Source organism: Phacochoerus africanus, chromosome 10, assembly GCF_016906955.1.
Source record: "Phacochoerus africanus isolate WHEZ1 chromosome 10, ROS_Pafr_v1, whole genome shotgun sequence".
NCBI classification, from domain to species: Eukaryota; Metazoa; Chordata; class Mammalia; order Artiodactyla; family Suidae; genus Phacochoerus; species Phacochoerus africanus.
This window is the reverse complement of record NC_062553.1, coordinates 2,848,022-2,874,949: the sequence shown is the minus strand read 5'-3', so window position 1 is coordinate 2,874,949 and position 26,928 is coordinate 2,848,022. Positions and strand designations below refer to the sequence as shown.

Genomic DNA, 26,928 nt, shown 5'->3' with positions numbered 1-26,928 from the left:
AGTCTTGCATCAGCCTACTCTTAAAATCCATGTATCTAGTCAAAGTTAATCCAATCCCAGAAATCCTGACCCACTGGGATGGACTGGGAGTTTGGGGTTAGCAGATGCAAACTACTGCTTGGAGTGGATAAGCCATGAGGTCCTGCTGTACAGCCGAGAACTCTATTCAATCACTTGGGATAGAGCCTGATGGAAGATATTACAAGAAAAAGAATGTATATATATGTATATGTATAACTGGGCCACTTTACAGTACAGCAGAAATAGAACATTGTAAATCAACTATAACAAAAAGAAAAAAATAGGAGTTCCCGTCTTGGCGCAATTGTTAACGAATCCGACTAGGAACCACAGGGTTGCGGGTTCAATCCCTGGGCTTGCTCAGTGGGTTAAGGATCCAGGGTTGCTGTGAGCTGTGGTGTAGGTTGCAGATGTGGCTCGGATCCCGAGTGGCTATGGCTGTGGCTGTGTCTGTGGCTGTGGTATAGGCCGGCGGCTACCACTCCTATTTGACCCCTAGCCTGGGAACCTCCATATGCCAAGGGAGCGGCCCTAGAAAAGGCAAAAAGACAAAAAAAAAAAAGAGAGATTAAATTAAAACAACAGAAAATCCTGACCTCATGCAAGACTTGTTTCCCAGTGTTCCTTTTCTACAAACCTTTTGCAATTTTCTGTGTCTGTGTTCTTGGGTCCCTATTCTTATCCCATCCAGAGACAACCAGCTCCGGGACAAAATCACCCTTTGTCCTTTAGCAAAATGCACCACCACCTGCACAGCGTCTTTCCTAAAAACACACATCCTACTTTCCCTAAGCAACCGTGACCTCACATTCTGCAGATTGGCAGAGCACAGCTCGGGGCGGCATCAAGCATTTTCAGTTTCTCTCTCATAAGACAGGAGTAGGTACATTTAGACCTGATTGGTCATGAATGTCCCAGTCTGTCACCCTATTTGAAATGGTCAGGAGAGTCCATGGATTCCTAGCATTTAACTTAACTGAGTTTCAAGTTACCCAAACTTGGAGAGACTATTCTAGATGACTATTTCCACAACACATGTCTTCCTCTAGAGTTTTTACCCCCGAAGCTCTTACCTCAGTTACATTTGCTTAAACATTTAAGCAGACCAGCTTAGTTTCCTGGTCGACTGATTTTATAACAGAAACAATATGTGCTTTTTGACTCTCGGTAACCCTAGAGACAGTGCGGGTATTATCCTTAGGCTGATGGCTCTAAAGACAGGTTTGTATTAACTGAACCCACAAGCTTAAACTAGCTATAATACAGACATCAGTTCAGGACGATTTCCCAGACCAACTCTGGTGAGTTTCTTTTAGATTTCGAGAGTATATGTAAGCATTCACTTTCTTTTAAGCCAATTAAATACAGCTCCTTTACAGGTTAATTTTTACCTAAAGACAGACAGAACCAGAGAGCTCAAAGTTTTCCTGCTTGAATTTTAAAAAGTCTCCTCCCCCACCCCAACACCCAGTCTGGAGGTCTGCAGCTGGATCAGACCGTTCCTGAGACCCCAGGCAGAATAGGTAATTGCAAAGGCAGAGAGGGCGGATGGAAGCCTCGCCTCTCCTTCTCTCTCTATCTCCCTCCTTCTCCCTCTCCCTCTCCCTGTCTCTCTCCCTCTCTCAATCCCTTTCTCTCTCCCTCCCCGCCCCTTGCTCTTTAAAATCCCACGGAGTAACCCAAGGCTGGAGTCCCAGGCAGCGTGGGCTATGTTTGCATCTCGAGGCTAAATGCTCCATCGTGCCCACAATTTTGGCTGAGACTTGCAGGAGCAGTTAGACAAAGACCCCAATGAAGGAAACTTAAGGACGCACACGAGACGTCTTCAGGATAAAGGGAAAGGAACGCAGGCTTGAGGCAAGGGGAGGCCGGGTGGAAAAGCCTGAAAGAGAGCGAGAGGTGGCAGGTTAACAAAGGGACGATATGGGGACGATCAGACCTCCAGCCGCTGCCCGACGTGGAGGAGGACCCTCTGCTGGGCACGGATGTCTCTTCAGGGCTGCAGATGCGTACCTGGAGCAGAAATGTCCGGAGGGGTGGTGTCCCTCTCAGGGCCGCCCCCGGGAAGCCACGACGTCCACGTGTCCGGTCCCTGGTGACGGTCACACCTCACCTCGATCACTTGATTGAGGGGACCATCCCTGTCAAAGCCATCCCTCTCCCCTTTGTCCTGAGCACGGAGCCTGAGGGACGATACCTGGGGACCGCGGGATTCCCCTGCTCATCTTCAAACTCACAAAGCACAGGCTGCCTCCCGCGAGACTCTTGGCTGACATCCCGACTTGCCGACGGTGGCTAACTGGGGACTTTCGAAGGCTGCGTCCCTCCTATGTTCATGGACTTCCCACGGTGAGGAGGAGCAGCCTCCCCCAGCTACCCGCTTGGTCATCGTAGTGTGGGCTCAGAGGGCTTTATTTCATTCTCTGGACGGCGTCAGGTGCCGTCATCACGTGTTGGGCTCGGATGGCCTCAGATGTGGTTTGGGCGGCATCTCCATCGTCCTGAGAGCAGCCCTCCTTGCTGGGGCCCAGGACTCTCACAGCATCTCCACTCTCGCTGCTCCAGCCCTGGACTCGGCCATTCCTCCAGGAGCCCTGGCTTCTCAGTGGGAAGGTGATGTTTAAAGCCCAGTCTTGGGCTCTGGAGGCTCGCGTGGATTTGACAGGCATTCCTGAGCCCCCGGCTCAGGAAGCAGAGCGAGCAAGTCCTGGGGAGGGGCTCTGACCACGCAGGTGACCACAGGGCATGGGGCTGGTGCACTGTAGGTGGCTGACAGATGCCAGTGGGGAGAGAGCAGAAGTGAGCCGATTGTGAGGCTCCGTGGTCCAAGGCCAGTGCTGTACCCACAGCTCTGAGCAGGGCATCCTCGGGGTCGTGGCTGAGATTCAGCCCTCTGTCCGAACCACGGGTGTTTCAAAACCAGATGCCCCTTGATCCAAATGCCCAGACACGCATCCCATTTTACAGATGAGGAAACCGAGTAGGGCAGAGACGGGGGGATGGGAGGTGGGTTGTGGGTGGTGTCTCGGATCAAAAATATGCAAACTGGGAGCTGCTCTTGAGGCTGAGGGCCGGGTCTGGGATGCCCAGAAGAGGACGGAGCTGCCACTCAGGGTTCAAGAGCCTGTCCTCTGCTCCGATGCTGTGGGAGCCCCATCTGGGCCTGCACTTGGGGTGTGTCACTCGGCCTCACCAGGCGGTGAGAGGGGGACCTCAGTGGGCCAGGAGGGCACATGGCGCCCCCACCAGTGGTGCGGCCGGATCAGGGTGCAGCCTTGTCTACTCTAGACCCCGGGTTTTTCTGGGCCGTCGCCTCCCCGCTATGGTCAGCAGAATAAAGGCCCCCGAACAAGGCCACCCTCCAGCCCCCAGACCCGCTGCACACACATGTCACCTACAGCAAAGTCGCTTTGCGGAGGGGATTAAGGATCATGCCGTGGGGAGGTTATCCCGGCCTCAGAATCTGAGGGAGGCTGAAGACGCTGCGCTGCCAGCTCTGAGACGAGGACGGGCCATGGCCCAGGGGACGCGGGCATCTCTGGAAGCTGCAGAAGCCAGGACATGGGTTCTGGCCTGGATCCCCCAGAAGGAAGCGGTGCTGCACTGTGATTCGGGCCTGGAGACCCTGCTCAGACCCCAGGGCAGCAAGACAACACCGTGCTGTTTCAGAAGCCCCTAGGCCAGGGTAATTCATTGCAGCACCATAGGAAACTCACAGCCTCCCACCTAGCTGGGCGCTGTGACCCTGGAGGGAGGGTGTGAGCGGTGTTTGGAAGGGTGGGAACACGCCTTTCTTCCAGAAATACCTGGGGGGTTGGCGCCTTAACTACCGGAAACTTCTCCTCCTCGGAAACTTCTCCTCCTCGGTTGCAGATGCAGCTCCCAGCCCTGGTGCCTCTCAGCCGGCTGCCGGACCCTCTCCTGGCCAGATGGGATCGTACCCCACAGGTAGCCAGGGCCCCGTGGCAGGGTTAGGTCTGGGCTGGGACCTGAAGGTGGGACCCCTGGGCGTCCCCATCCCATCCCCTGGACCTCTGACTCAGGAACATCTAACCCAGGCTTCTCTCTCGTGGCCTTCAGAGCACCGTGGGGGCAGGAGGGCTGGTTGAATGCAGATGCCCCGGTCTCGAGCCCAGGCTCTGGTACAGAGTCAGGAGTAGGCCCAGGACTCTGTGAGTTTTCACTCGGGGATCAAGGGCTGGGGCTGGCCTGCACTGCAGAGCGCCTCCCTGGACTCGGCATTTGTATCTGCCCGCAGAAGGGGGCATGGCCCCGGAGGCCATGGCAGGGGAAGTGAGACCCTGTCATCCAGGGCCTGGGGAGGGCCCCCAAGGAGGGGCTCTGAGGACAGGCCGGGGGCGCTCCCACAGGGCGCTGATGGTGAGAGGCAGGCTGGGCGGGGGGAGGGGCAGTAGGCAGCCCCTACCCCAGAGACCCCACGGCCAAGCCCCAGCCCTGGGGACGCGGATACCCCAGCATCATGGGCGGTTCGCCTTTGCCTCCAGGCTGCCTCCCCCAGTGTTTGCTTGGGGCGGTCAGTGCTGCCCGTGGTCACTCGGGAGGCTCAGGACGGTTGAGCAATGAAGCAGATTATTTCAGGATTGAAAATACAACCCCATCCTCTTACTGGAGTCGGAGGGGCCGTCTTAGAACCAGTTGGGAAATTCAGGGCGGGGCTTCGGGGGGAGGGGTCTGATTCCTCCCAGAAGTCTCCTCTCTGCTCTGCCCTGGCCCTGCCCCCAAGGGGGGGCTGTTTGCTCCAGGCTCCTAGCTAGAAAGTTCCGAGGCTGGTGCCGGGCTGGGGGGCTTCTCCCTCCCTTCTGCGCTCCCCTCTTTCTTCCCTTCCCCTTCCTTTCTCCCCTCCCCAGCTTTGGAACCGCTCACCCTCTGGAGATCCCTGTGGCCAGGCCTCTGGGGGGGGGGACAAGGAGGCGGGGAACAAGGGTGGGTTGGGCAGGGGGCGTTTGAGCTGAGATCTGAATCATAAGGCAGCCAGCCAGGCGTGGGTCTGGGAGAGGCTGCTTTAGGTGGAGATACGGGGAGTGCAAAGGCCCTGGGGTAGAGTAGGGAGGGGTCGGGAGTTGTCCTGAGGACTCAAGGCAGCAGAGAGGCTGCCACCTGCTGGAAGGGAGGGAGAGGTTGGGGGCGTGGGAAGCCAGAGGCTCAGGGCGGTGCTGTAGAAAGGTGGGAAGCGTTCGTTCGGGTTTTATTCTCCCTGGGATGGGAAACCACCACGGCAGCTGTGCTATTTAGTGCAGCAGCTACATTGGCCATTTATGTTTAAATTTAACTTAAATAAAATAATCCGGCTCCTCAGTTACACTGTCCACACCTCTAGACCTCAGGGCCCGTGTGGCTGGCGGCCACCGTGCAGGATGGCACAGAGAGCAAACACGACATCACAGGAAAAACATCTAGGGAGATTGGGGGTGTGGGCATGCAAAGGCAGGGTGGTCGGGAGGGGACCCCCTGGCTGGGCCAGAGAACTGTCTGGAGGGACGTCAGGGCCCAGACACGGCAGACCTGTAGGGAGGGGCCAGCACGGCGGGATCCGCCTGGTTTTGCAGGTGACCTGGGTGGTGTGTGATGGACGAAGGGGTCGCTCCCCCGCCTGCAGGGCTGGGGCTGAGGGTCTTTTTGGAGGGGTGTGGGGTGAGGCATCTCAGGAGGTGGGACTGGAGTTCTGGGTGACCCACGCGGTGTCTGCTGGAGGTGGGGTGCTCTGGGAACTTGGCGGTGGGAGAGCTCTGGCTGGAGGTCGCCGTGACGGTGACTCGGGAACATTTGCTAAGTGCCTGCTCTGAGCTGTGGCTGTGACGCGGTCCCCTTCCCCCCATCTCTGTGAGACGCGGGTCACACGTGGCCCAGTTACAAGGAAAGACACTGGGGCTGGAGGGAGAGGAGCCGCCGTGCGAGGTGTGCACAGGCCATGCACGTGGGGCGTGAACCCGCGTCTCTGCCTGTGGGCTGGGGGCTTGCGGGGAGCACCTCCCAAGCTGCCCACCTGGATCTGCCCTCTTCCAGACCTGACCCTGCAGCTGCTGGCCGTGCGCAGGAAGAGCGGACTCCCGGACCCCGGCCTGCAGCGGGCCCTGCGGGGCCGGCTCCGCCTGCTGGAGAACGACAGCTGGGAGGTGGCCCGCGCCCTGGGGGTGAGTCTGGCCTCTCTGGGGGTCTGGGTGGGCCCGGGGGCCGGGGCTCCACACTATGAGGGGTGGAGAAGGACTGCTGGGAGGAGAGGGCGGTGGCCCCAGCAGGAGGGTCTGTCTGCAACGATGCCCAGGCCTCCTGGGACCAAGGCCACGGGAGGGGGAGGCCACCCCTGGCCTTGCCTGGTGGTGGCGCTGTAACTTGTCCCCGTCTGCTCTCCTGGAAGTCTGGCTCCAGGGCACCACCCATCACACGCTGCAGCCCCAGCCACATGTGGGCCACCACATTCCAAATGGCCCAGTCCCTTTCTGCAGGGACACTTTCAGTCTCTCCACAGGGAGTAAAAAGGACTGTGGGTGGACCTTGTCCCCTGATTTGTTGACGACTGGCCCGCCAGGACGTGCCAGCAGGACATCGGTGGAGAAGGGGGCTGAGCTGGGGGGCCTCCCCACAGCAGAGGTCCTGGGGTCACCATCTGACCTTGCACTCTGCCCAGCCTGACCTTGGCCGAGGCCCCTCAGCCACTGGAACGCAGCTTCCTCAGCCACATACTGGGGATGCTTAGAAGGATGAGTGCCCAGAGCTGCTGTGAGGACCTTAGAACAGCAGACATGGCGCACCCAGCACCATGCCCTGCCCGGGGGTGGCCCCTGCAATGCCAGGCAGGGAGGTCCTGGCTCCCTGAGGAATCCTGGCTGTGCCGCTTACAGAGGGTCAGGCCTCCGAGAGCGCCCCTCCCCTGCCCACTTGGTCAGTGTCAGCTGGTGTTCCTTTTGACACACCAGCCCCCCCCCCCCAGGAGGGTTCATGGGCTGCATATTAGAGGAGAGGGGAGGCTGGACGTAGGATTGAAGTCGAGGCTGCCGGCAGGGACGGGAGGTGGGGTTGGGGTGCACGGGGGCAGGACCTGGTGTCCCTGGTGTGTAGGACTGGGGATGGGCGGAGTGGAAGCGGGCGCAGGTGCAGAGAGTGGGGGCCGTGCCTGCCGTGGGGAGGAGCGGGGCCTGGAGCAGCCCTGGGGAGCCACAGCGGGCTCGCGAGCAGAAGAGGAGCGGCCTGGGGCCTGCTGTCCCCGCCAGGGTTGTTTCTGCGAGATGTTTCCGACGTGTGCGCAGCTCCACCCTCCAGGTGAGCAGGTGCCCCAAGGACACGGGGATGGTTTCTTACTTCTCTCTCTTCCTCGTAAGGAGCTGTCCGCCAGGCTGCTGTCCATCCACAGCGACCAGGATCGGATCGTGGTGACGTTTAAGACTTTTGAAGAAATCTGGAAGTTTTCCACCTACCATGCTCTTGGTAAAGCGGTGACCCTCCCAGAACCGGTTATGGGGTCGCCCCTTGAGGAGACTTGTCACACACCAGACACTTTATGTTACCAATCAGGGCTCTAGACTAGGTTCGTTCGTGGCACCCCCCTGTTCTCCGGGAGGATGGAGGTGATGGGCGGGGCTGCAGGTGCCCGGGGCTCGGGGGTGTGGGCAAGACTTGGCCCCAAGGGCAGCACAGACCAGCAAACCTTTGTTTCAGCCTCAACCCAAGTGCTTTTGATTTGATTTTATTTTTCACTGTTATTTTCGTTGCTTTACGGGGTTGCGTCCGTTTCTGCTGGGCCGCAGAGTGACTCAGCCGTGCACATCCAGCACGTTCCTTCTCGAAGACTCCCTGTTCTGAGGGAGGCTTTGCGGTCTTGGTGCCTCTCCCTGGGGGCCTGGCGGCCACACCCCGTCTGAGGACCGAGGAAGTGGGAAGTTAGGCTCAGGGTGACAGTTGCCTGTGCGCCTCGTGCAGGGCTGTGCCAGCTCCCCCAACACACTGCCCTCCTTGGATGAGCCTGCCCCATCTCATACAAGAGGAGGCCAACGGTCCTAGGAAATCACTTCCCAGGGCCCAGGCAGGTTGTCCACGGTCACAGCTGGTCCACTGGCAGCCCGGATGGTCAGACCCGTGGCCCGCCTGGGTAGTGGATGCTGCTGGGAAGCCTCAAGGGCAGGTGGACGTCTCCCCGGGGCTTGGTTGGTGCAGGGCTTGGCCAGCCCCCGACCAGGAGGGCTCCCCTGCCCCCGTCCGGAGCCCACTGGTGACCAGGCCGTCTGCTCCCCAGGCTTCACGCCTCACTGCCTGGAGAACCTGCTCGTGGACCAGACCTTCTGGCTGCTGGCACCGGACGAGGACGAGGAGACAGCCATCCAAGTCCACGTGGACGAGGAGGCCTTGAGGCTGACGCACGAGAGCCTGCTCGTGCAGGAAGGTGGGCCCTGCGTGGGTGACGGGGACGTGGGCCAACTCCTCGCCGCACAGGGGACGCCTGGGGACACAGGCAGCAGGAAGGCTCTGGAGGCGAGGAAGCCTGAGGGGCCTTTGGGCAGAGTAGAGAGACCCTGGTCCCCCCCCGCCCCACCGCCAAGGAAGTCACAGAAAAGGGATTTTTTCCAACACCCACTCCGCTCCCCCGCCATCAAGTTCCTGACCTGGCTGTCGCTCCTGGTGCCTCGGTGGCCTCAGAGTTGGGCTCCAAGCCTCCTGCTGCATGTCCTTCCCAGAGGAGGACAGAGGAGGCGGGCTGTGGCTGACTCGCTGGTGGGGGTCCAAGCAGGAAAGGCCCTTGGGCTCACGCACCTGGCCCCTCATTGCACGGATGAGGAAACTGAGGCCCAGGGAGTGTGAGCCCGAGCCAGGCTCCCGGGCAAGGCCAGGTGGAGCAGGGACTCCAGCCAGGTCCAGCCCCGAGTCTGGGCCCCTGGGGAGGCCGAGGGTGGGAGTGGGGACCCCTGCAGGTGCTGCCTCGTGGGGAACGGGTGGTCCCACCTGCTAACGAGAGCTGCCCTGTGTCCAGTCACCTGCGTGACCACCCTCTGCCCCTTCGCAGGGCCCTTCTTTGTCCTGTGTGCTGACCACCACGTGAGAGTGGCCACTGGCCCCCAGCCCCCCAGGCGGGCTGCAGCGGGTCCCCATGCTGAGGCAGCCCAGACAGTGGACTCATCGGCCCCCCGCCCGGGCACATCCTCGGAGGAGGGGGCAGCAGTGGCCACTCCTGAGCCTTTGATTCCGTTCCATCAGTAGGTACCGACCTTTGTTTCTCTGCTTCCCTCTCGGAAACTCTCCCGGGCCCTGGTCCATCCCAGGCCAAGGCGAGTGGGTGGGGACAGTGTGAGCCACCTGCATGACAGGACACTGACACCTCCCCGGCCAGGCGTTCCTGGGATGAGATGGCCCAGGAGTGTGCAGCATGGGGCCCTGGCCTTGTGTTCTGGCTCATTCTGGAAAGCTCTGGAGAGAGCTGCCTAACCTGAGCGCAGAGTAAGGGAGCACGCAGGGATCCGTGCAATTTAGAACCAAAGCAGGGAAAGCCTGGGGAGGCAAGGGCAGGTGCCTATAAGCGCCCACTCCTGTGCTAATCCTCAAGCATAAACTGGGCTTGGAGCTTCCCGTCAGCCAAAGCAAAGAGAGAGACTCGATTTCCTTGTGTTCGGGGTCTGTGGCTGAGCAACCTCCCTGCATAACGGAGGGGTGTCCTCAAGAATGCCAGCCTGAGGGAGGGCAGGCAGGCGGCACCTGGCCTGGGGGCACAGACCTCGGGGCATGGCTGGGCCTGTGTGTACATCTGTGCATGCGTGGGGGCGTGGATTTTGCTCAGGTCCCTGGGGGCTGCTGAACATGAGTTTCAATCTGCCCCATATTTGAAATCCTCTCTCACCCCACTCCAGGTGGGCCCTTCGGGTGCCCTGGGACCCCATCAATGACTCCACGGGTGGACCTGTGACGCCGGACATCCAGCCGATGGGTAAATATTCCCCCTGCCCTTCTTCCCCAGGGGAAGAGGCAGGTGAGGAGGGCTGGACACCAGCATCCTGGAAGCGTCTGAGTTCGCCCTGAATCCTCTCCAAGGCAGAAGAGGTGGCTAGACACCTCTCCAGTTCATGGGGTGATCACAGAGGCTCAGAGAGGCCGGCTGGCTGTTTCAGGCTCACCCAGCCCACGGCGAGGCCGGGCCGGGCCGGGCCGGGGTGTCTGGTCCCTCTGCCTCTAGAGTGTGACCGCCGCACCCCATTCGACAGAGCACATCCTCAGCCCCTGCTCTCCCCGGCTGCGCATCAGACCCCAGGAAGCCCCTCAGAGGTGGGGGGCTCTGGCTGAGTTCACCGTGTGCACTGAGGGACCAGTGTGAGGCGGGGTCTTCTTCTGGGAAAGCAGCTTGGGCTCCTGGTCCAGGGCATTTTGCTGTGCCCCGGCCTGGCTGGCCTCTGGGTGGCCTGTGTCCCAGTCCTGCGGACGTAAGGCCCCCCGGGAAGACCTTTCCAGGTGTATTTCCTCGGGGGGGCAGGGGGGGCACCTGGGCCGACTTAGTCACTGTGTCCAGGCTCTGGTTTCTTATCCTCAGTGAGGGATAAAGCCCCCACCCCCCGAGGACCATGTGGCCATTTAGCCCCTCACGGGGTCCACCTAGCTGTCATCTACACGGGACCTCACCGGCCTGGCCGTGTGCTGGATGGAGCCCTCAGCAGGGCAGCGTACTCCCTGGCCAGGGACACTGACCGTGTGGCCGAGGGCCACCCTCCTGCCCGCCCAGTCCCCACCGGCCCTGCCCCTGGTGCTGACCTGTGACCTCCTTTCTGCAGCCGTGGGCATGGCCTCGGCCGTGGCAGACTGCCAGGGCTCCGCGCCCGAAGAGATGACCTTCCAGGGTGGCGACCACATCGAGATCCTGGGTGCCCAGGTGCCCGGGCTGCCGTGGTGTGTGGGCCGGCACGCGGCCTCCGGCCAGGTCGGGTTTGTGCGGACAAGTCTCATCCGTGTGCAGGGCCAAGCGTCTGAGTGAGTGGCTGAGGGCCCCCCTTTCGGAGCCCACCCCTCTGCCCTCTGGGGACCCCGCCTCATCCACCTGCTTCCCTGGTGACACATGGGACAGTGTCCTGCCCCTCCCACCCCTCCTTGTCATCGCCCCCACCTCCGTCCCCAGGGCCTGACCGCAGTCCCCGTCTGGACCCTCCTGCCGAGGGCTCGGGGTTGGCCCCTGAGACACAAAGTTGTCCACGAGTGTCCTGGGCTGTGGGGACAGCACCACAAACCCAAGGCCTTTTTTTTTTTTTCCCTTTCTCCTCTTTTAGGGCCACGCCCTCGGCATATGGAAGTTTCCAGGATAGGGCTTGAATCAGAGCCGCTGCAGCTGCAGCCACAGCAACGCTGGATCTGAGCCGTGTCTGCGACCTACACCACAGCTCATAGCAACACCGGATCCTTAATCCACTGGGCGAGGCCAGGGATCAAACCCTCAACCTGCCGAGCCACAGCAGGAACTCTGAGTTTTCCTCTTTTGATTAATGAACAAACCAGTGGCTATTCTTTTTTTATTTTATTTTGACATTATTTCAGACTTAGGGAAAAGTTAAATTTAACTTTTATTTTGTTTTGTTTTTTGTCTTTTGTCTTTTTAGGGCCACACTCGCGGCACATGGAGGTTCCCAGGCCAGGGGTCAAATCAGAGCTACAGCTGCCAGCCTGTACCACAGCTCACGGCAACACCAGATCCTTATCCCACTGAGCGAGGCCAGGGATCGAACCTGAGACCTCGTGGATGCTAGTTGGGTTCATTTCCGTGGAGCCACGAGGGGAACTCCAATGTTAGCAATTTATGACATTTACTTTCTCCTCTTTAAAAAATGTTTTTTTCTTCTTGATTCCTTGGGAGTGAGTTGGAAACCTGTCCCTTAACCTCTAGATAATGCAGCACGTGTTTCTGAAATCAGAGCAGCCTTGACCACAGTGCGACTCTCAAAGTCAGGAAACTAACAGCAGCAGCAGCCTGTTATCTGAGGGCCTTATTCAGATTTCGCCGGTTTTCCCAGTAATTCCGTCTCTAAACAAAGAAAATTCCAGATCCCATGCTGCTGGTTATCTGGCTCTTCAGTCTCACGCGCCTAATCTTAGACAGTTCCCATCTCTCTGTCCTGACATTTTTTGAGGAATACAGGCCTGTTTTACTTGTACTCTGAGATTTTCTCTTTTTGTTTTTTTTTGGGGGGGGGTGTTTGTTTTTTTAGGGCCTCACCCACCCGCAGCATATGGAAGTTCCCAGGCTAGGGGTTGAATTGGAGCCATAGCCACCGGCACACGCCACAGCCACAGCCACAGCAATGCAGGATCCGAGCCACGTCTGCGACCTACACCACAGCTCATGGCAAGGCCGGATCCTTAACCCACTGAGCCAGGCCAAGGATCGAACCCACAACCTCGTGGTTACTAGTCGGGTTTGTTTCCGCTGCGCCACAACAGGAACTCCTTCCCTGATTTTCTTTAACTTCCTAAAACAGCTCCAAGTTCCAGAGTACATTTGAATATTTCACATTATCCTGGTAATTTCATCCTGTAAGCAGAAGTGGGCCCCTCCTCCTCCTTCCTTCCCTCTGTTTCTTCCTGTTTTTCCTCTCTCTGACTTTCTGGGGCTCTGTGTTTGTCTTGAGTACGTCGGAAGAGTACTGGCAGAGGTTGTGCGAGGGGCTCTGGAAGCTTATAGTCTGGAAGCTTACAGTGTGGAGGGATTGAGTCTGCCTGCAGCCGTCTTGGCCGGCCTCACAGGGGAAGGGGCATTTGAGGTAGGGTTTTGAAGGCTGTCTAGGAGCTCACCTTCCCAGGATGCTGGGACCCACTGCCTCTGTTACAGCTTTTCCTGCTCCTGGGCATCTGTCTTCAGCCAGAAGGAGCATCACTGAGGGCAGGATCTATTTTGTTTTTATCTTGCTGTCTTCACCACTGGGCCCAGGGTAGGTGTGCCGTGGCTGGCTGGCAGACGAGGACATGGGAAAGGGTCTTTGCGTGATGCGTGTACGTTGGCAACCTCCAATCTAACGTGTGCTTTATTTTTTTCCAGCTTGGAAAATGTGATTTTTCTTGATGAAGAGGAGAGGTCTTTCTTCAGCAGTGAAGGACGTTTTTCAGAGGAGGACGCCAGGCAGCTCCTGAGCAGGGTGTCGGGCAAGGACGTCTGTGCTGTGTACAGCTTGGGTAGGTGGGGGCTGCGGGTGGGGACGCGGCTCCTCGCATCCCCCCCCCCCAGCATGGCTGCAGCAGCATCACCCTACGGCCCAGTTTTTTTTTCTCCTGCACCTGCGGGATGCGGGAGTTCCCTGGCCAGGGTGCAAACCCGCACCACAGCAGCAACCTGAGCCAAGGCAGTACACTTCACCTTCTGAGCCACCAGGGAGCTCCCTACAGCCAGTGATTTAGGACAGCTTTCTTGGGGTAGGTTCCGGGACGAACAATGAAGGATGCAGAGCTAAGCCGCTTTCCCACAGGGCTGAGCTGCTGGTACCTGTTAACCTTGTTTCATTGGCACTGGGCTCGGTGAGGTTGGACAGTCATTCAGGAGAGTGCTGGACGGTTCTGGCTGCATCTGCCGTTCACAGCAGCAACTCTGTCCACCTCACCCGCTTCTTAGATCAGCTGCTGTGTAGTCGACAGCACTTCACGTTCCAGTGTCTTTTGACTGCTCTTTCTCTCCTCTGGTTTCTATGGCAACGCGTGGGCTGTTAGTGTCAGCCCATTTTCAGGAGGCGGGAACTGAGGCATGGAGCAGTGCTGGCAGTGGGATGAGGAGGGGGGTTAATCCCTGGGAGAGCCAGCGGAATGGTGGTGGTGGGGTGTGTGTCCTTTGTTCCCAGAGGGGAGTTGTAGAAGCTGACAGCCTCTTGGGGAGGATGGAGTCGTGCAGGGGTGGGGGCCCATCCTGGAAGATGGGGCTTCTCCATCAGCAACCCCCATCCCCCAGCCAAGGCCCCCACCCCCTCGCTCCCCCCCCCCCGCCCAGAGCTGGTGTCAGGGTTGTCATATCCTGGGGCCACCTCCACCTGACATGGCCCTGGACCCAGAGGGTGCTCACTGGCCCAAGGGTGATGGCTCCCTGTCTCCCTTTCCAGACACAGCAGAAGATGCTGAGCTCGAGCAGCAGGAAGAACTCCGTAAGTTCGTCCCACACGGCTCAGGGTCCCTCCGGTCATGGGGCTGGGCCTCAGGGTGGCTCCGGGCAAAGGACAGAGCCAGGCATGGGTGGGTGCTGGTGGCAGACTCACTCCTGTGGGGAAGGGCTGGTGAGTGAGGAGGCCAGCCCCGTGGGGGGGCTGGATAAGCAGTGACAGTGACGGATCCTTAACCTACTGAGCCACAAGGGAGCTCCAACCACGCTTAACTCTGAAAATGCCCAACCTTTACAGACCAGCAGACAGTTTTGAATATATTTTTTTACAAGGGAGCTTGAAACAGAAGAGTCTTTAGATCCCAGTTTATTCCTTCCAAACACATGCCCGTGTTTTTCCAACAGGAAATGTAGCTTGTTTGCTCCTAGAGGCTGGACATGCCTCTGCGCCCTGAGTCCATCCAAAGCCAACAGTCCCTAGGCGGGCAGCTGGGGGCAGCTCCTTGTCCCCAGATTCACCACACTCTTTTTTTTAACCCTTTAGTAACCATTGCCCTCAGATTCCCAGACCAGCCAAGAAGAAGAGGGAGGCCCGGGGTCTGAGAGCTCTTTGCAATATTTCCTATTGGGTTAGCCCCGGTGCTAGAGCTGGACAGGTGGACACAGATGCCGCTGTCCTCCACCGTGGTTGCTGCTATCAGTTCTGTGGGTGCTGCTGAGCCCACGCTGCTCAGTAGCTCTGCCTGGCTGTTCATGGTTTCCTGGGGATTCTGGCCCTGGCCGAGCAGGTGGGACCAAGAGAGGAGGAGCATTTGGTAAAAGATTGGTCAGCCGCTCCATGTTCTCCCAGCAGCCAGATCTGCTGTGGCCCCGCATACGGCCAGCACTGCCCTCGGTGCTCCGCGCAAACCTCAGATGCTCAGGGCAGCCCCTTGGGGGAGGCGGTGGGGACACTGCTGTTCGGGGAGAGACGCCCCTGGCCCAGCATGACTCGGATCAGACCCTAATCCATCTGGGGGATTTGCTGACTTGCAGAAACGTCCACACCCTGCCTGCACCCAGAGCCGCCTGAGACTCTGCAGAGGGTGAAGAATGTTCTAGAACAATGCAAGTCCTGCCAGGGCCTCCCCGAGGAGCCAGGGTCCTGGGGCGTCCATAGAGCATCCAGTGGTTCGAGCTCGCCGGACACCGAGGAGCCCTCCTTCCTCCTGGACGCCGGGGACACCTGGGCCGACCCGGAGGCCCTGGGCTCGCTGCTGCAGTTCCTGGACGCGCCCGGGTTCGAGGCCCGCTTCCGTGGCCTGTACAGCCTCTCCCTGCCACGACTGAGCAGAGTGTTCTGTGGCTTCACTGATGAGGAGGAGCTGGCCGGGCGCCTGGCCCAGGCCCGGGGGGCGGCCAAGAAGGCCGAGCTGCCCATGGCACTCGCCAGGCTCTGCTTCCTCCTGGGACGGCTGTGCGTGCGGCGGCTGAAGCTGTCCCAGGCCCGGGTGTACTTCGAGGAAGCCCTGGGGGCGCTGGGGGGCCGCTTCGGTGACCTCTTCCTGGCGGTGGCCTTGTACACCAACCTGGCCTCTGTCCACCTGCGGCAGAAGAACCGGGAGAAGTGTGAGCAGCTGGTGCCCAAGGCCTTGGCCCTGCTGCTGGGGACGCCTGGCCACGTTGGCACCGAGGCCGAGGCGGGACTCCTGAGGCTGGCCCTGCGGCGGGCCATCTGCGGCCACAGCCTGCAGGCCGAGGCCCGGGCCTGCTTCCTGCTGGCCAAGCACCACACCCGCCTCAAGCAGCCCGAGGAGGCCCTGCCCTTCCTGGAGCGGCTGCTGCTGCTGCTGGGGACCTCGGCATCCCTGCGCGCCTCGTGGCCCATGAACTGCTACCTGCTCCTGGCAGACGCCTACAGCCGCAAGTGCCTGCCGCACCTGGCGCTGGGCTGCGTCAAGGTGGCCTCGCTGCGGGCACAGGGCTCGCTGGGCAGTGCCCTCTGGAGCGCGGCCCTGGTCCTGCAGAACTGCCCCCGGCTCCACCGCCTCCCCTCCCAGCTCGCCCACTACCTCAGGCAGGCGCTGGCCTCCCCGGCCTCGGCCCCAGAGCGGACGCTGCACGGCCCCCTCTATGCCAGCCTGGCCCGGCTGCACAGCCAGCACGGCCAGCACGGCAGGGCCATCGCCCTCATGACACGGGCCGCGGAAACGGATGCCCAGACTGGCGGCCGCCGGGTCGTGGACCACCTGGTAGCCCTCGCCTGGCTGCACGTGCTTCACAGGCAAAGCCCGCTGGCCCTGGCCATCCTGGAGTCCATCCTGGAGGCGGCGGCGGCCACCCTGGACCAGGAGGGGGTGATTGCCAACATGACAGCCATCGCCCTGAAGAGGACAGGCCGGACCCGGCGGGCGGCCGAGGGCTACTACCACGCCCTGCGTGTCGCCAGGCGCCTGGGCCACGCGCGGAACCAGGCCGTGGTCCTGGCCAACTTCGGGGCCCTGTGCCTGCAGGCGGGCGCCAGTGGACTGGCTCAGCACTACTTCCTGGAGTCTGTGAAGCTCTTCTCGCGGCTGCCCAGCGGCGAGTGCGGCCCCGACTTCACGCAGGTGCTCCTGCGGCTGGGCCAGCTGTGCACGCGCAGGGCCCTGGCGCGGCAGGGCAAGTGCTACTACGAGTGGGCCTTTCTGGTGGCCGTGGAGGGGGACCATCTCGAGAGTAAGTGTCGGGCACCCTGGCTTCCTGGAAAGAAAGAAGCAAGTTTTCTTTCCATCTCTGCTCAGAGCACACCTGGGGTTTGCAGATCAGAGGTGAGGGGTGGTTTTTCCGCTGAGCATGCTGAGCGGTGGAAACCGCAGATGCTTGTAGGCTCCTCGAGAGCCTCCCAGGCCGGGCCCGACGTCACCAGGGCCACCCACTCGTCCCCATTTGCCCGGGACCCTGCTGCTCTGTGCACTGAAAGTCCCAAGGCCGGGAATCCTGGCCGTCTCGGGGAAACCGGCCGTGGGTGACCCTGGACGTAGCCCAGGCCAGGCCAGCCCAGCCGAGGGGCCGGTGGACCCTACACGCTGGGTGCTTTCGCTGTGCTGCCTCCTGGGCCTCTCCCTGCACAGATGCAGGGCAGTGTTGCATCCAGCAGCAGCCCGTGTGGGTACACCAGGCTCTGCAGGGCTCCACCTGCAGGCAACACCTGAGTGGTCTTCCCTCGGGGCAAACAGACCCAGGTCACGAGAGCCACAGAGGCGGTGCTCATCTTGGTGGCAGCTCCAGGCTCTGCCTCATGGGTCTGGGCGTCTGTTCGGTCTGAGGGATGAGGACAGAAGGAAGGCTGGCAAAAGGAGCGGCCTGTGCAAAGGCCCTGGGGCGAGTGAGCTGGGCTGTGCAGGGAGACACAGTCTGGAATGAATCAGGTGGCAGCTGGGCAGGGGCCCAGGAGGCTGACTGTGGTTTGGTACTTTTCCTAAGAGTGCTAGGGAGCCATTGAAGGATGTAGATCCCTCACCGAGGCAGGAAGAGGACTGTCTAGACCTCTAGGAGGAATCAAGAGATGGGTCCCCACCCCGTGACCTCGGGCAGGTCCTTGGCAGTGCTCACCAATGGCCTGTGGTCCCCACGGGCCTCTCAGACACCTCCTGTGACCACCCCCACCACCCCGGGCACGGGAGGATTCAGACCAGGGAGAGCTGAGCTGGGGGACCCACCGGGTCTCATTGTTTCCCCTGCCCCACATTGGACGGTAAGGAGACTAAAGGCAGGGGGTGACACCCAAGGGTCACCCAGGGCTTGTTCTGGCTCCTTTTTTCATGCATTTCAGTAGTTTGTGTCCTTGTAGGATTTATCTGTTTCATCTAGAGATCAAATTTGTTGGTCACTTACACCTGTTCATAGGATCCCCTTTACTTCCGAGAGGTCTGTAGTAATGTCTCCTCTTTCACGCCTGATTTTCGTCATTTCCATCTTCTTTCTGTTTTTTCTTGATCAGTCTAGCTAAGAGTGGTAATTTTGTTAATCTTTTCAAAGAACCATCATTCGGTTTCATTGACTTTATGGTTTTTCTACTCTTTAGTTTATTATTTTATCATTTCTGCCCAAACTTTTGTTTTCCCTTCTTTTGGTTTGTTAACTTTTCTTTTTCTAGTTTCTTAAGGGGAGGCATTTAGGTTTTTTGTTGGAAATCTTTATCCTTTTTTAAACATCAGCATTTCTAGCAGTGAAGCCCCTCTAAGCCCTGCCCTCTCTGCATCCCCTGCCCCCTCTGCATCTCCTGCCCCCTCTGCATCCCCTGCCCCTTCTGCATCCCCTGCCCCCTCTCCATCTCCTGCCCTCTCTGCATCCCCTGCCCCTTCTGCATCCCCTGCCCCCTCTGCATCCCCTGCCCTTTTCTGCATCCCTGGGTTGTGGTCAGTTGTAGGCTGATGCTCCCTCAGCTCAAACACCTGGTTTCTGCCGTGACTTCCTCCTTGCCCCCCTGGTTATTTAGGAACATGCTGTTTATTTCTACAGATGTGTGAATTTCCCAGACTCCCTTCTGTTGCTGATATCTGATGTCCTTTCACTGTAGCTGGAGACCGTGCTCCTGCGATGTCAGTGCTTTCACGTTGATGGGGAATAATTTTGCGATCCCGCCCCTGGTCTGTCCAGGGGGCCCGAGAAGAACGTGGCTTCTGCTGTTCCGGGGGCGTGTGCTCTGGGGCCTGTTAGGGTTGGTTGGTTGCCAGGTTGTTCATCCTTCTCTTCCCTTGTTCCCGGCCCTCTGGTTTTAGCAGAGGAAAGTAGGGCTGTGGGCTTGGAGCCTGGCTTCACGAAGGCGCATGGGCCCCGGGATGCTGGTGCCGGAGGCCCCAGACTTGGTACTCGGCTTTGGCCTCGGCGCACCCGTCTGCATCCTGGGGGCATCAGTGCTCCCTGCCTGGTCAACTCAGTGTGAGAACAGCTGCTGTCTGGCCGGGAGGAGCTTCGTGGAGCAGAAACGGTGTCCAAATGTGGGAGAGCCTGGCCAGAACCACCCGGCCTAGGGAATAGACAAGTGGTTGGTGCTGTCTCTTGGGCACTCGTGACATGCCCTGCCTGTTCCCTCAGATCTGGGGATGTCACTTTGCACCTCCCTGCCTGGTTCCCTCACCCCAGGACCTTTGCACAGGCTGCTCGCTGGCTGTGTGACCTTGAGCAGGACACCCAGGCTGACCCCAGTGCGATGACCCCAGCTCACAGAGGCAGGCACAGAGCAGGGGACCTCTGACCCAGCAAACGTCTCTGCGATGCATGATGGGGCCTCTTCCTTTTGTCTCCGCCAGGCCAGCTGCAGGCCGTCCAGCGGCTGTGTCACTTCTACAGCACAGTCATGCCCAGCGAGGCCCAGTGTGTCGTCTACCATGAGTTCCAGCTCTCGCTGGCCCGCAGGGTGGCCGACAAGGCCCTGGAGGGGCAGCTCCTGGAGACCATCAGCCAGCTCTACCTGTCCCTGGGCACCGAGCGGTGAGGGCCGGCCTGGGGGCGGGGAGGGCGGGGAGGACGCTGGACCACCGTCCAGGACAGCTCCTCCTCGGTGGCAGACGGGCCCCGAGCCAGCAGCCTGGTCTCGTCCCCAGGAAGGGCAGAGCCTGGGTTCTGGGCCGTTTGTCCTGCCAGGGTGGCTTCTGGAAGCTGGCCCCTGGCTGCCCTGGTTTCGTCCACTGGGCCAGCTCTGGGCCAGGTTGCGTGGTTCTCGGCTGTCTCCTTGGACGCAAGGACTGCAGCCATGTGTGCCTGGAGGGGTCTCACCCACAGAGGCAGCTGGCTGCACCCCCTGCCTCCCCAGGGCAGGGTTTCAGGGCTGCCTGTGCTGTGCGCGCCTGCCTGGAGCATCCTGGATGAGGATGGGTGACAAACAGCCAGGCCACACAGCTCATAGGCCACCAGAGTCTCATTACACCCCTCCAGGTGGGGTCCCTGAGAGCAGGGGAGGGAACCAGGGTCCCCAGGACTGGGGAGATGGGCCAGTCTTGGCCTCCGCCCCTCATCCTCGGGCCTTGGTTTCCCGGCAGGACCAATTCGCCAGCACCCTAGATCCATGCTCCTCAAAGTGGGGCCCCTGGCCCGGCAACGTCCACACCCCCTGGAGCTTGGGGGAGATGCACACTCCCAGGCCTGGCTCCAGACTTCCTGAGCCACCTGCGTCCTGCCTTTGAACAGCCCCCTGGGTGGTTCTGATGCCCACTCCGTGTGAGAACCTCCCGTCTGGACAAACTCTAACTCCTGCTCCGCGGCCACAATCCCAGCTGTGTCTGGAGGCACGTGGGCCTGTGTTTGGGGAAGTGAGGCAGAGACGCCCAGCCCGTGGTCCCCGTTTCCCTCCCCGGGGCTTCTGTCCTCTTTGCTGGCAGGTGTTCATCCGATGCCATCCCGCCCCCGCCCCCACCGGCCTGGGCAGCACCAGCTCTGTTCCTGCTCCCGCTGTTCCAAGCCCACCGTGGCCAGACCAGTCCCAGGGAGGGCCCGGTCCATTCCACGTGCTGCTCTGACGGTCGCGCCTAATTGCAGGGCCTACAAGTCGGCGCTGGACTATACCAAGCGCAGCCTGGGGGTGTTCATTGATCTCCAGCAGAAGGACAAGGAGGCGCAGGCCTGGCTGCAGGCGGGGAAGATCTACTACATCCTGCAGCAGAACGAGCTGGTGGACCTGTATATCCAGGTGCGCGCGGGGCCGGGCCCCCTCCCCCCAGCATCTCCCATCATCACCGTCTGGGCTCAGGGCAGGGGCGCGTGCCCCCACACACCCACCTCCGTGCTGGTACACAGCAAGCGCCCCGTAAGTGTGCCAATGAGCCCTCGGCCGGCACACAGACCTCCAGTCAGCCGCAGGTGGCATCGCTCCTTAGAAACCACAAGCATCTCATGAGCTCCGTTTGAGGCGCTTTTTCTCAAACGCGACGTGATCTGCGGCGCATCGAGGGGGCCCTGAGCCCTGTGGGTTTCTCCTTTCTGAGCACCTGCTGCAGGCGTCCCCTGGGCCAGGCGCCCAGGCCCCCCCAGATTGGGAGCGTGCAGCTGAGGCGGGCAGCCTCCTCAGGGAACAAAACCAGCCAGGGTGGGGGCTGCGCACAGAAAGGAGCCGAAGGGTGAGCTCAGGTCGGCCTGGGGTCACGGGGGCTGTTTGAGCGGCATGGCAGGGGGCAGTGCCCACCTGGGCAGGGCTGCTTCTGCATTGGGGCTCTCAGGGGCAAAGCCCGGAGGTGCAGGGGGTGTGGCTGGACTGGGGGCCAGGGCTCGGCCGCTCGGTCACTCCCTCAAACGTGTTTGCTGAGCACCTACCATGCGCCAGGCACATGCAAAGGCCTGGATGACAGCTCCATCCTCCGGCGGGAGAGACAAGTGGGTGTGTGGTCAGGTGTTGCCGAGGGCTCGGGAGGAAGGTGGTGGGGCCGGGGGGTCAGGGTGCGGGAGCCCCTGGTGAAGCTGAGCGGAGAAGGCCGTGGTCTGCGTGGCCAGCGGGATTCGGAGGCGGGCTCTGAGCTCCGTCCCAAGCGCCTCCCCAGCCCATAGCTGCAGGCCCCTAGGGCCTTGGCTGGAAAGGCCTCCTCTCAGGACACAGGGCTTGATTACCGACTTTCACCCGGGACGAGGGCCCCGACGCACAGGTACTGAGAGTGAGGGGAAAGGGCCCCCGCTGTCGCTGCAATCGAGGGGTCTCGGGCGGCCGAGAGGTGGCTGTGACGCCCCCCCAGTGGACTTGGCCCCCTGCCAGGCACGGTGGGTCCCCTGAGAGTTTCTGTGTCCCGCAGGTGGCACAGAACGCAGCCCTGTACACCGGGGACCCCAGCCTGGGGCTGCAGCTCTTTGAGGCGGCTGGCGACATCTTCTTCAACGGGACCTGGGAACGTGAGAAAGCCGTGTCCTTCTACCGGGTGAGAGGGCCTCAGGGGCACAGGCGTGGTGGACAGAGGCCTCCCTCCTGGAAGCAGGACCCCCCCCCCCATGATTTCACTGGGGATGCTCTGATCCCTGCACCTCCCAGGGAGGGAAGGAAGGAGGGCACGCATCCCAAAAATCCGGTCACCCTGGGCCTCAAGGCCTGTCCCCATTTTGCAGATGAGGGAACAGGCTCAGAGAGGCACAGAGGCACGACTGAGGTCACACAGCACATCAAGGGCAGGGCCCAGACCGGGGCCCAGGTCCGCATGTGCCTCCCTGGGGCTTCTCCCTGCTGTTTGCCCAGCTCACATGCATGGCTCAGCCCAGGGTGCAGATGAACGTGGCATCTTTAGAGCCCAGCGGGGTGTTGGATGCCCTGGTCAAGGTCTCGTCGCCCAGGAGGAGCAGGGCTGGTCTGGGGCTGTGCGATGCAGCCCCTTGTTCACGGCCCAGGGGCCCTGGGGTTGTCACAACCACTGAGCCGACCTTTCTCAGGGCAGAGCTGCGTAAAGCTCCCGTGGGATGGGGAGACATGGGGCATTGCCGAGGGTACCAGTTCTGGGTTGGCCTGACCCATCCACCTGTGCTCACAGGACCGGGCGCTGCCCCTGGCCACGACCACAGGGAACCAGGAGGCGGAGCTGCGGCTGTGCAACAAGCTGGTGGCACTGCTGGCAGAGATGGAGGTGCCTCAGGAGGGCCTGGAGTTCGCCCACACGGCCCTGGCGCTCAGCATCACCCTGGGTAAGCCACCCTCTGGCCACACCGGGGCTCCATCTCCGGGGTCTGAGGGCGGGAGCAGAAGGCGGAAGATGGCTGAGCGTGGCTGTGGGTCCTGGGGGCCGCAGGCCGCCTGTCCTGTGGGCTGGGCAGGCTGGGAGGGCAGCATAAAGCCCGCTCTTCCCGGGGTCTCTGGAAGTGCCACGCTGGCCGCGGGTGGACTTCCATCACCCGCTCTGCTGCTCCCTCCCTGCTGACCACAAGGTGGGCCTACACCCCGGACACCCCTGAACCCGCCAGGCGGGGCCGCCCTGTGTCTTTCTGCATGCTGTCCCCTCCTGTTCTTCCGTCCCCGCTCCCAGCCACCCCTGCTGTCCTCCAGCCGGCCGACTCCCAGTCATGTTTCCAGAAAGCCGTCCCTTCAGGCCCCGCATCCCTCTGTCCACCATATGCTGCTCCGGGCCGTCTGTCTCCCCAAGACTCAGAGCCCAAGAGGGCCGGGCACACAGTAGGTCCACAGCAGGGTGTGCCTCGGCCAGTGTCCTGCAGACAGCGGGGCCTGGGTACTCCGTGACGACAGGGTGGGGGCTGCTGACAAGACAGCAGGGGGGCCGAAGGTTGTGTCTGCACATCGACTGGGAGCCCTGGTGCCTGCAGGTGCACAGACCGCGGGACTGTAGTTCGCGGGGTCAAAACAGTAGCCAGAGGTCCCCTCTGGGCGGCTCTGCGTAGGCCCGGAGCGGGGGCATCCTGGTCCACGCCTGTCGCATCCCTGAGCCGGACCGGGCGCTATTAGGCCCCCTTCACAGACGGGCGAGGGTCTGGGGACGGGGAGGGTCAGGCTGGAGCTTTGAGAGGGCGCTGTCCCCGGAGCTCCCGGCTGGCCCGAGCCCCCCCCCCCCACCCCCGGCCCCACAGCCGGGTCCTCACTGTCCTCCCTGCGTCCCCAGGGGACCGACTGAACGAGCGAGTGGCCTACCACCGGCTGGCCGCCCTGCACCACCGGCTGGGCCAAGGCGAGCTGGCCGAGCACTTCTACCTCAAGGCGCTCTCGCTCTGCTCCTCGCCGCTGGAGTTTGACGACGAGACGCTGTACTACGTGAAGGTGTACCTGGCGCTGGGCGACATCATTTTCTATGACCTCAAGGTGGCGCTGTGGGCACGGCCCGGGTGGGGGTGGCTCCAGCCCCGCGGTCTCCCGAAGCTCTGGCCCTGGGAGGAGCAGGCGACGCGGTGGACCCGGCTGAGCCCGCACGCCGGGTCCGCGGGGGAGGCTGACATGCGAATAGATGTTGGCAGCCTTTGGGTGAAGGACTAACTGGAGAGTAGTCTGCAGGGCGCCCTGGAGGAGGTGCCTGCAAAGCTACGTCTAGACAGTCGAGCAGGAGTGACCCACGTGGGAGGGGGCTAAAGAGACGCCTCGGGCAGGGAAAGGGTGGTCACTGTTCTTGGAGGCCCACGTTGCAAGGTGCAACCCGAACTCTGGCACCTCCTCCAGGAAGCCCGCCAGTCTTCCAGACAGGAAGCCTCATGACACCTGGATGGAGACGGGTCTGGCTCATCTCATGTCACAGAGAGGGAAACTGGGATCCCGGATGGGGTGTGACCTGCCTGGCGTTTATCGCAGGGACGTCACTCAAGCCCCTGGCTGGGCCCCCAGCTGTCGGAGTCTCGGGGGTGGGAGCTGGGGCCTCTTTTCCTTCCATCTCTGGGCCCCGCAGTGGACGCCCTCAAGGGCTGAGGCTCCCTCCTCTTCCTCACCCCCCTTCCCCCGGCCCCAGGCAGATGCCCCATCACCCCCACTCCAGGTCTGGCATTGCACCTGCACAGCATCCTGCTTTGTGTCAGTTGAGGAATGAGGGTGCCCCAGCCCAGGGACTGAGTTCTCCACCCCCGCCCACAGATGGCATCCAGGAGCTGGGGCGCCGGGGGAAGACCCCCCCACACTCCATCACTGGCCTGGCTGCTCCCTGGCGACAGTTGGTCATAATTAGTCAGTGCAGCCTTCTGTGAAGTCTCAGCAAGGCAGTGCTGGGGGGGGGGGTCCCATGGGCATTGGTGACCCCCACAGCTGAGCCCCAGACCCTGTGCTGTCCAAGCTCTGTGCTTTCCAGGCTCTGTTCTGTGCAGGTCCCATGCTGCCCAGGCTCGGTACGGTTGAGGCTCTGTGTGTCCAGGATTTGTGTGGTTGGCTCTTTAAATGCTTTGAAGAGCTGGTGCCCGCACAGCACAGAGCTGGGGGGGCGGGGACTGAGGTCAGGCATGGTCGGCCCATTGGGGTAGGATTGGGAGCAGTGCGGGGAGGTGGGGGTGGGCTTCAGTCCTGGGACCTTGTGGGCATAGGACTGAGACCCCGACCCTGTGCCTCTGGAGCCCTGCCACCCTGCTCACTCCCCGAATCTGTGCCCCCCTCTCCCTGCACGGGGCTGGGAGCCTGGGTGTGAAGCAGGGCTGGGCTGACCTTGCCTGAGCTCTCTATGCCCAGAGCCCTCTGCCCGGGTCGTCTGAGGCTGGGGCCACACCGACACGACCGCAGCTGGTCAGTGAGCTGCGTGAGCTTCTTCAGCTCAAAACAAGAAGGGGAAACTTGAGGCTGAGGATGTGGGCATACTCGCCCAAGATGGGGGTGGGGTGGGGTTGGGGCAGAGCCTGGGGTCAGCTCCAGGCCCAGGTGTCTGATCAAGGCCAGACCGAATGCTCCCTCACCCCTGACCCTGGCACGGGCGCCAGTCTCGCCTCCTGTCACCCCTGGAGTGGAAGGAAAGGGCAGGGCTACAGCTGAGACAAAGTTCCCTTGGCCGGGCAGGCGCCTGGGGTCAAAGGGGCAGAGAACTCCGCTTCCTTCCCAAAGGCCTCCCGGGCCTTTCCTGCCCTCAGCCTCGCCATGACCTTGACCGTGACCGCTCTGCCTTCACCTCGCAGGCGCCTTGCAACTCCCCGACCTCACACCCTCCTCCCCGTGGCCAGGAGGGAGAGGGGTCCCCTCGGGCCCTGCGTGCAGTGCAGACTCCCCTGCGTGGAACCAGGGATGGGAGGAGAAAGAGGGCCAGACAGGACCCTAGGGGACTCGCTCCATCCTTGACGGGTGTCTCTGAAACTGGGCCGTCTTCAGCCTGTGCCTGGTGTGTCCCAGCTCGAAGGGTGGGGCTGGGAATACGACAGGTTTGGGTGCCAAGCCTGGGTCTCCACCTGTAGCAGGTGGGGTGCAGCCTTTGGGGACACCGCTCGGAGAGCCCCACTGTCCCCCTGGGCGGAGCTCTCCCATCGGTCACACGCCATCTCCCCTCCAGGACCCGCTGGACGCGGCCGGGTACTACCAGCTGGCCCTGGCGGCAGCCGTGGACCTGGGCAACAAGAAGGCACAGATGAAGATCTATACGCGCCTGGCCGCCATCTACCACAACTTCCTCCTGGACCGCGAGAAGTCCCTGTTCTTCTACCAGAAGGCCCGGACCTTTGCCACCGAGCTCAACATCCGCCGGGGCCACCTGGCCCCTGGGCGGTGCTGCGGGCGGGCACCCTGGCTGGTCCCCGGGCCCCCGCCCTGAGCCCTGAGAGCCGTGGTCTCCTTCTGTGCCTGTGTTTCCAGCGGGACGCGCCTCCTGGGAAGAGGAGGCATGAGGGCAGGGGTCAGATAGTAATAAATATTTTTGCAGAAACCTGGGCTCGGCAGGCTTCCCTCCATGGGCTGCCTCCTGGGGAGATCTGGGCATCAGGTCCCTGGGGGCCACCTGCTGCTGCACCCCTGCCCCTCCGGGTATGAGCAGGCAGGCCTGGGAATCCAACAGCCCCAGGCCAGGTCCCCCAGCTGGTCACTCAGAGTGCCTCCCCCCCAAAGCCGTCAAAGGGGAGACGCCCCCCCCCCGCCCCGGGCTCCTTCTCTGTCCCTGGGTCCTCACCACGGCCCCGGCACCGCGCTCTGCCTTTGACCCACAAACCGCCCTGCGAGGTCAGGACTCATCTCCATTTACAGTGGAAGAAAGACCAGCACAGAGAAGTTAGGCACCTTGCCCACAGTCACACAGCAGGTAGGTAGGGGCAGAGCTCCAGAGCCCAGCACAGCGCCCCTGCCAGCCTGCCTCGGGGATATGTCCCATTAGGACCAAGGGCGAGTACATGGTTTCAAACCTCTGTGCCCCTCGGCTGTGTCCCTGTGTCCTGAAAGGAATGGTGACTGGAGAAGCGGCCCACCTGCTCCCCACCTTGGGGGGGGGGGTGTGTCCTCAGCCTGACCGGACCCACCTTCAGCCCCGGGTCAGCCCTTG

The 26,928-nt window shown here is 61.4% G+C and overlaps 1 protein-coding gene across 3 annotated transcripts in view; it reads left to right on the top strand.

The window, feature by feature from the left end:
- SH3TC1 (SH3 domain and tetratricopeptide repeats 1) overlaps positions 1-26,322 on the top strand; it is a 37,947-nt gene extending 11,625 nt beyond the window's left edge. For 2 of the 3 annotated variants that reach the window (XM_047798198.1, XM_047798197.1), the window contains exons 3-18: positions 3,895-3,969; positions 6,046-6,173; positions 7,359-7,464; positions 8,270-8,416; positions 9,035-9,224; positions 9,873-9,949; positions 10,785-10,980; positions 13,034-13,167; positions 14,079-14,120; positions 15,110-16,771; positions 19,348-19,528; positions 20,573-20,723; positions 21,814-21,936; positions 22,537-22,687; positions 23,614-23,810; positions 25,954-26,322. In XM_047798198.1, the coding sequence (XP_047654154.1) occupies positions 3,895-3,969; positions 6,046-6,173; positions 7,359-7,464; positions 8,270-8,416; positions 9,035-9,224; positions 9,873-9,949; positions 10,785-10,980; positions 13,034-13,167; positions 14,079-14,120; positions 15,110-16,771; positions 19,348-19,528; positions 20,573-20,723; positions 21,814-21,936; positions 22,537-22,687; positions 23,614-23,810; positions 25,954-26,211 (3,818 nt within the window). In that variant the 3' untranslated portion in view covers positions 26,212-26,322. Of the gene's footprint in view, positions 1-3,894; positions 3,970-6,045; positions 6,174-7,358; positions 7,465-8,269; positions 8,417-9,034; positions 9,225-9,872; positions 9,950-10,784; positions 10,981-13,033; positions 13,168-14,078; positions 14,121-15,109; positions 16,772-19,347; positions 19,529-20,572; positions 20,724-21,813; positions 21,937-22,536; positions 22,688-23,613; positions 25,786-25,953 lie in introns of all 3 variants that reach the window. The other variant, XR_007137419.1, reaches the window with a different exon arrangement.
- The last annotated feature ends 606 nt before the right edge of the window (positions 26,323-26,928 follow it).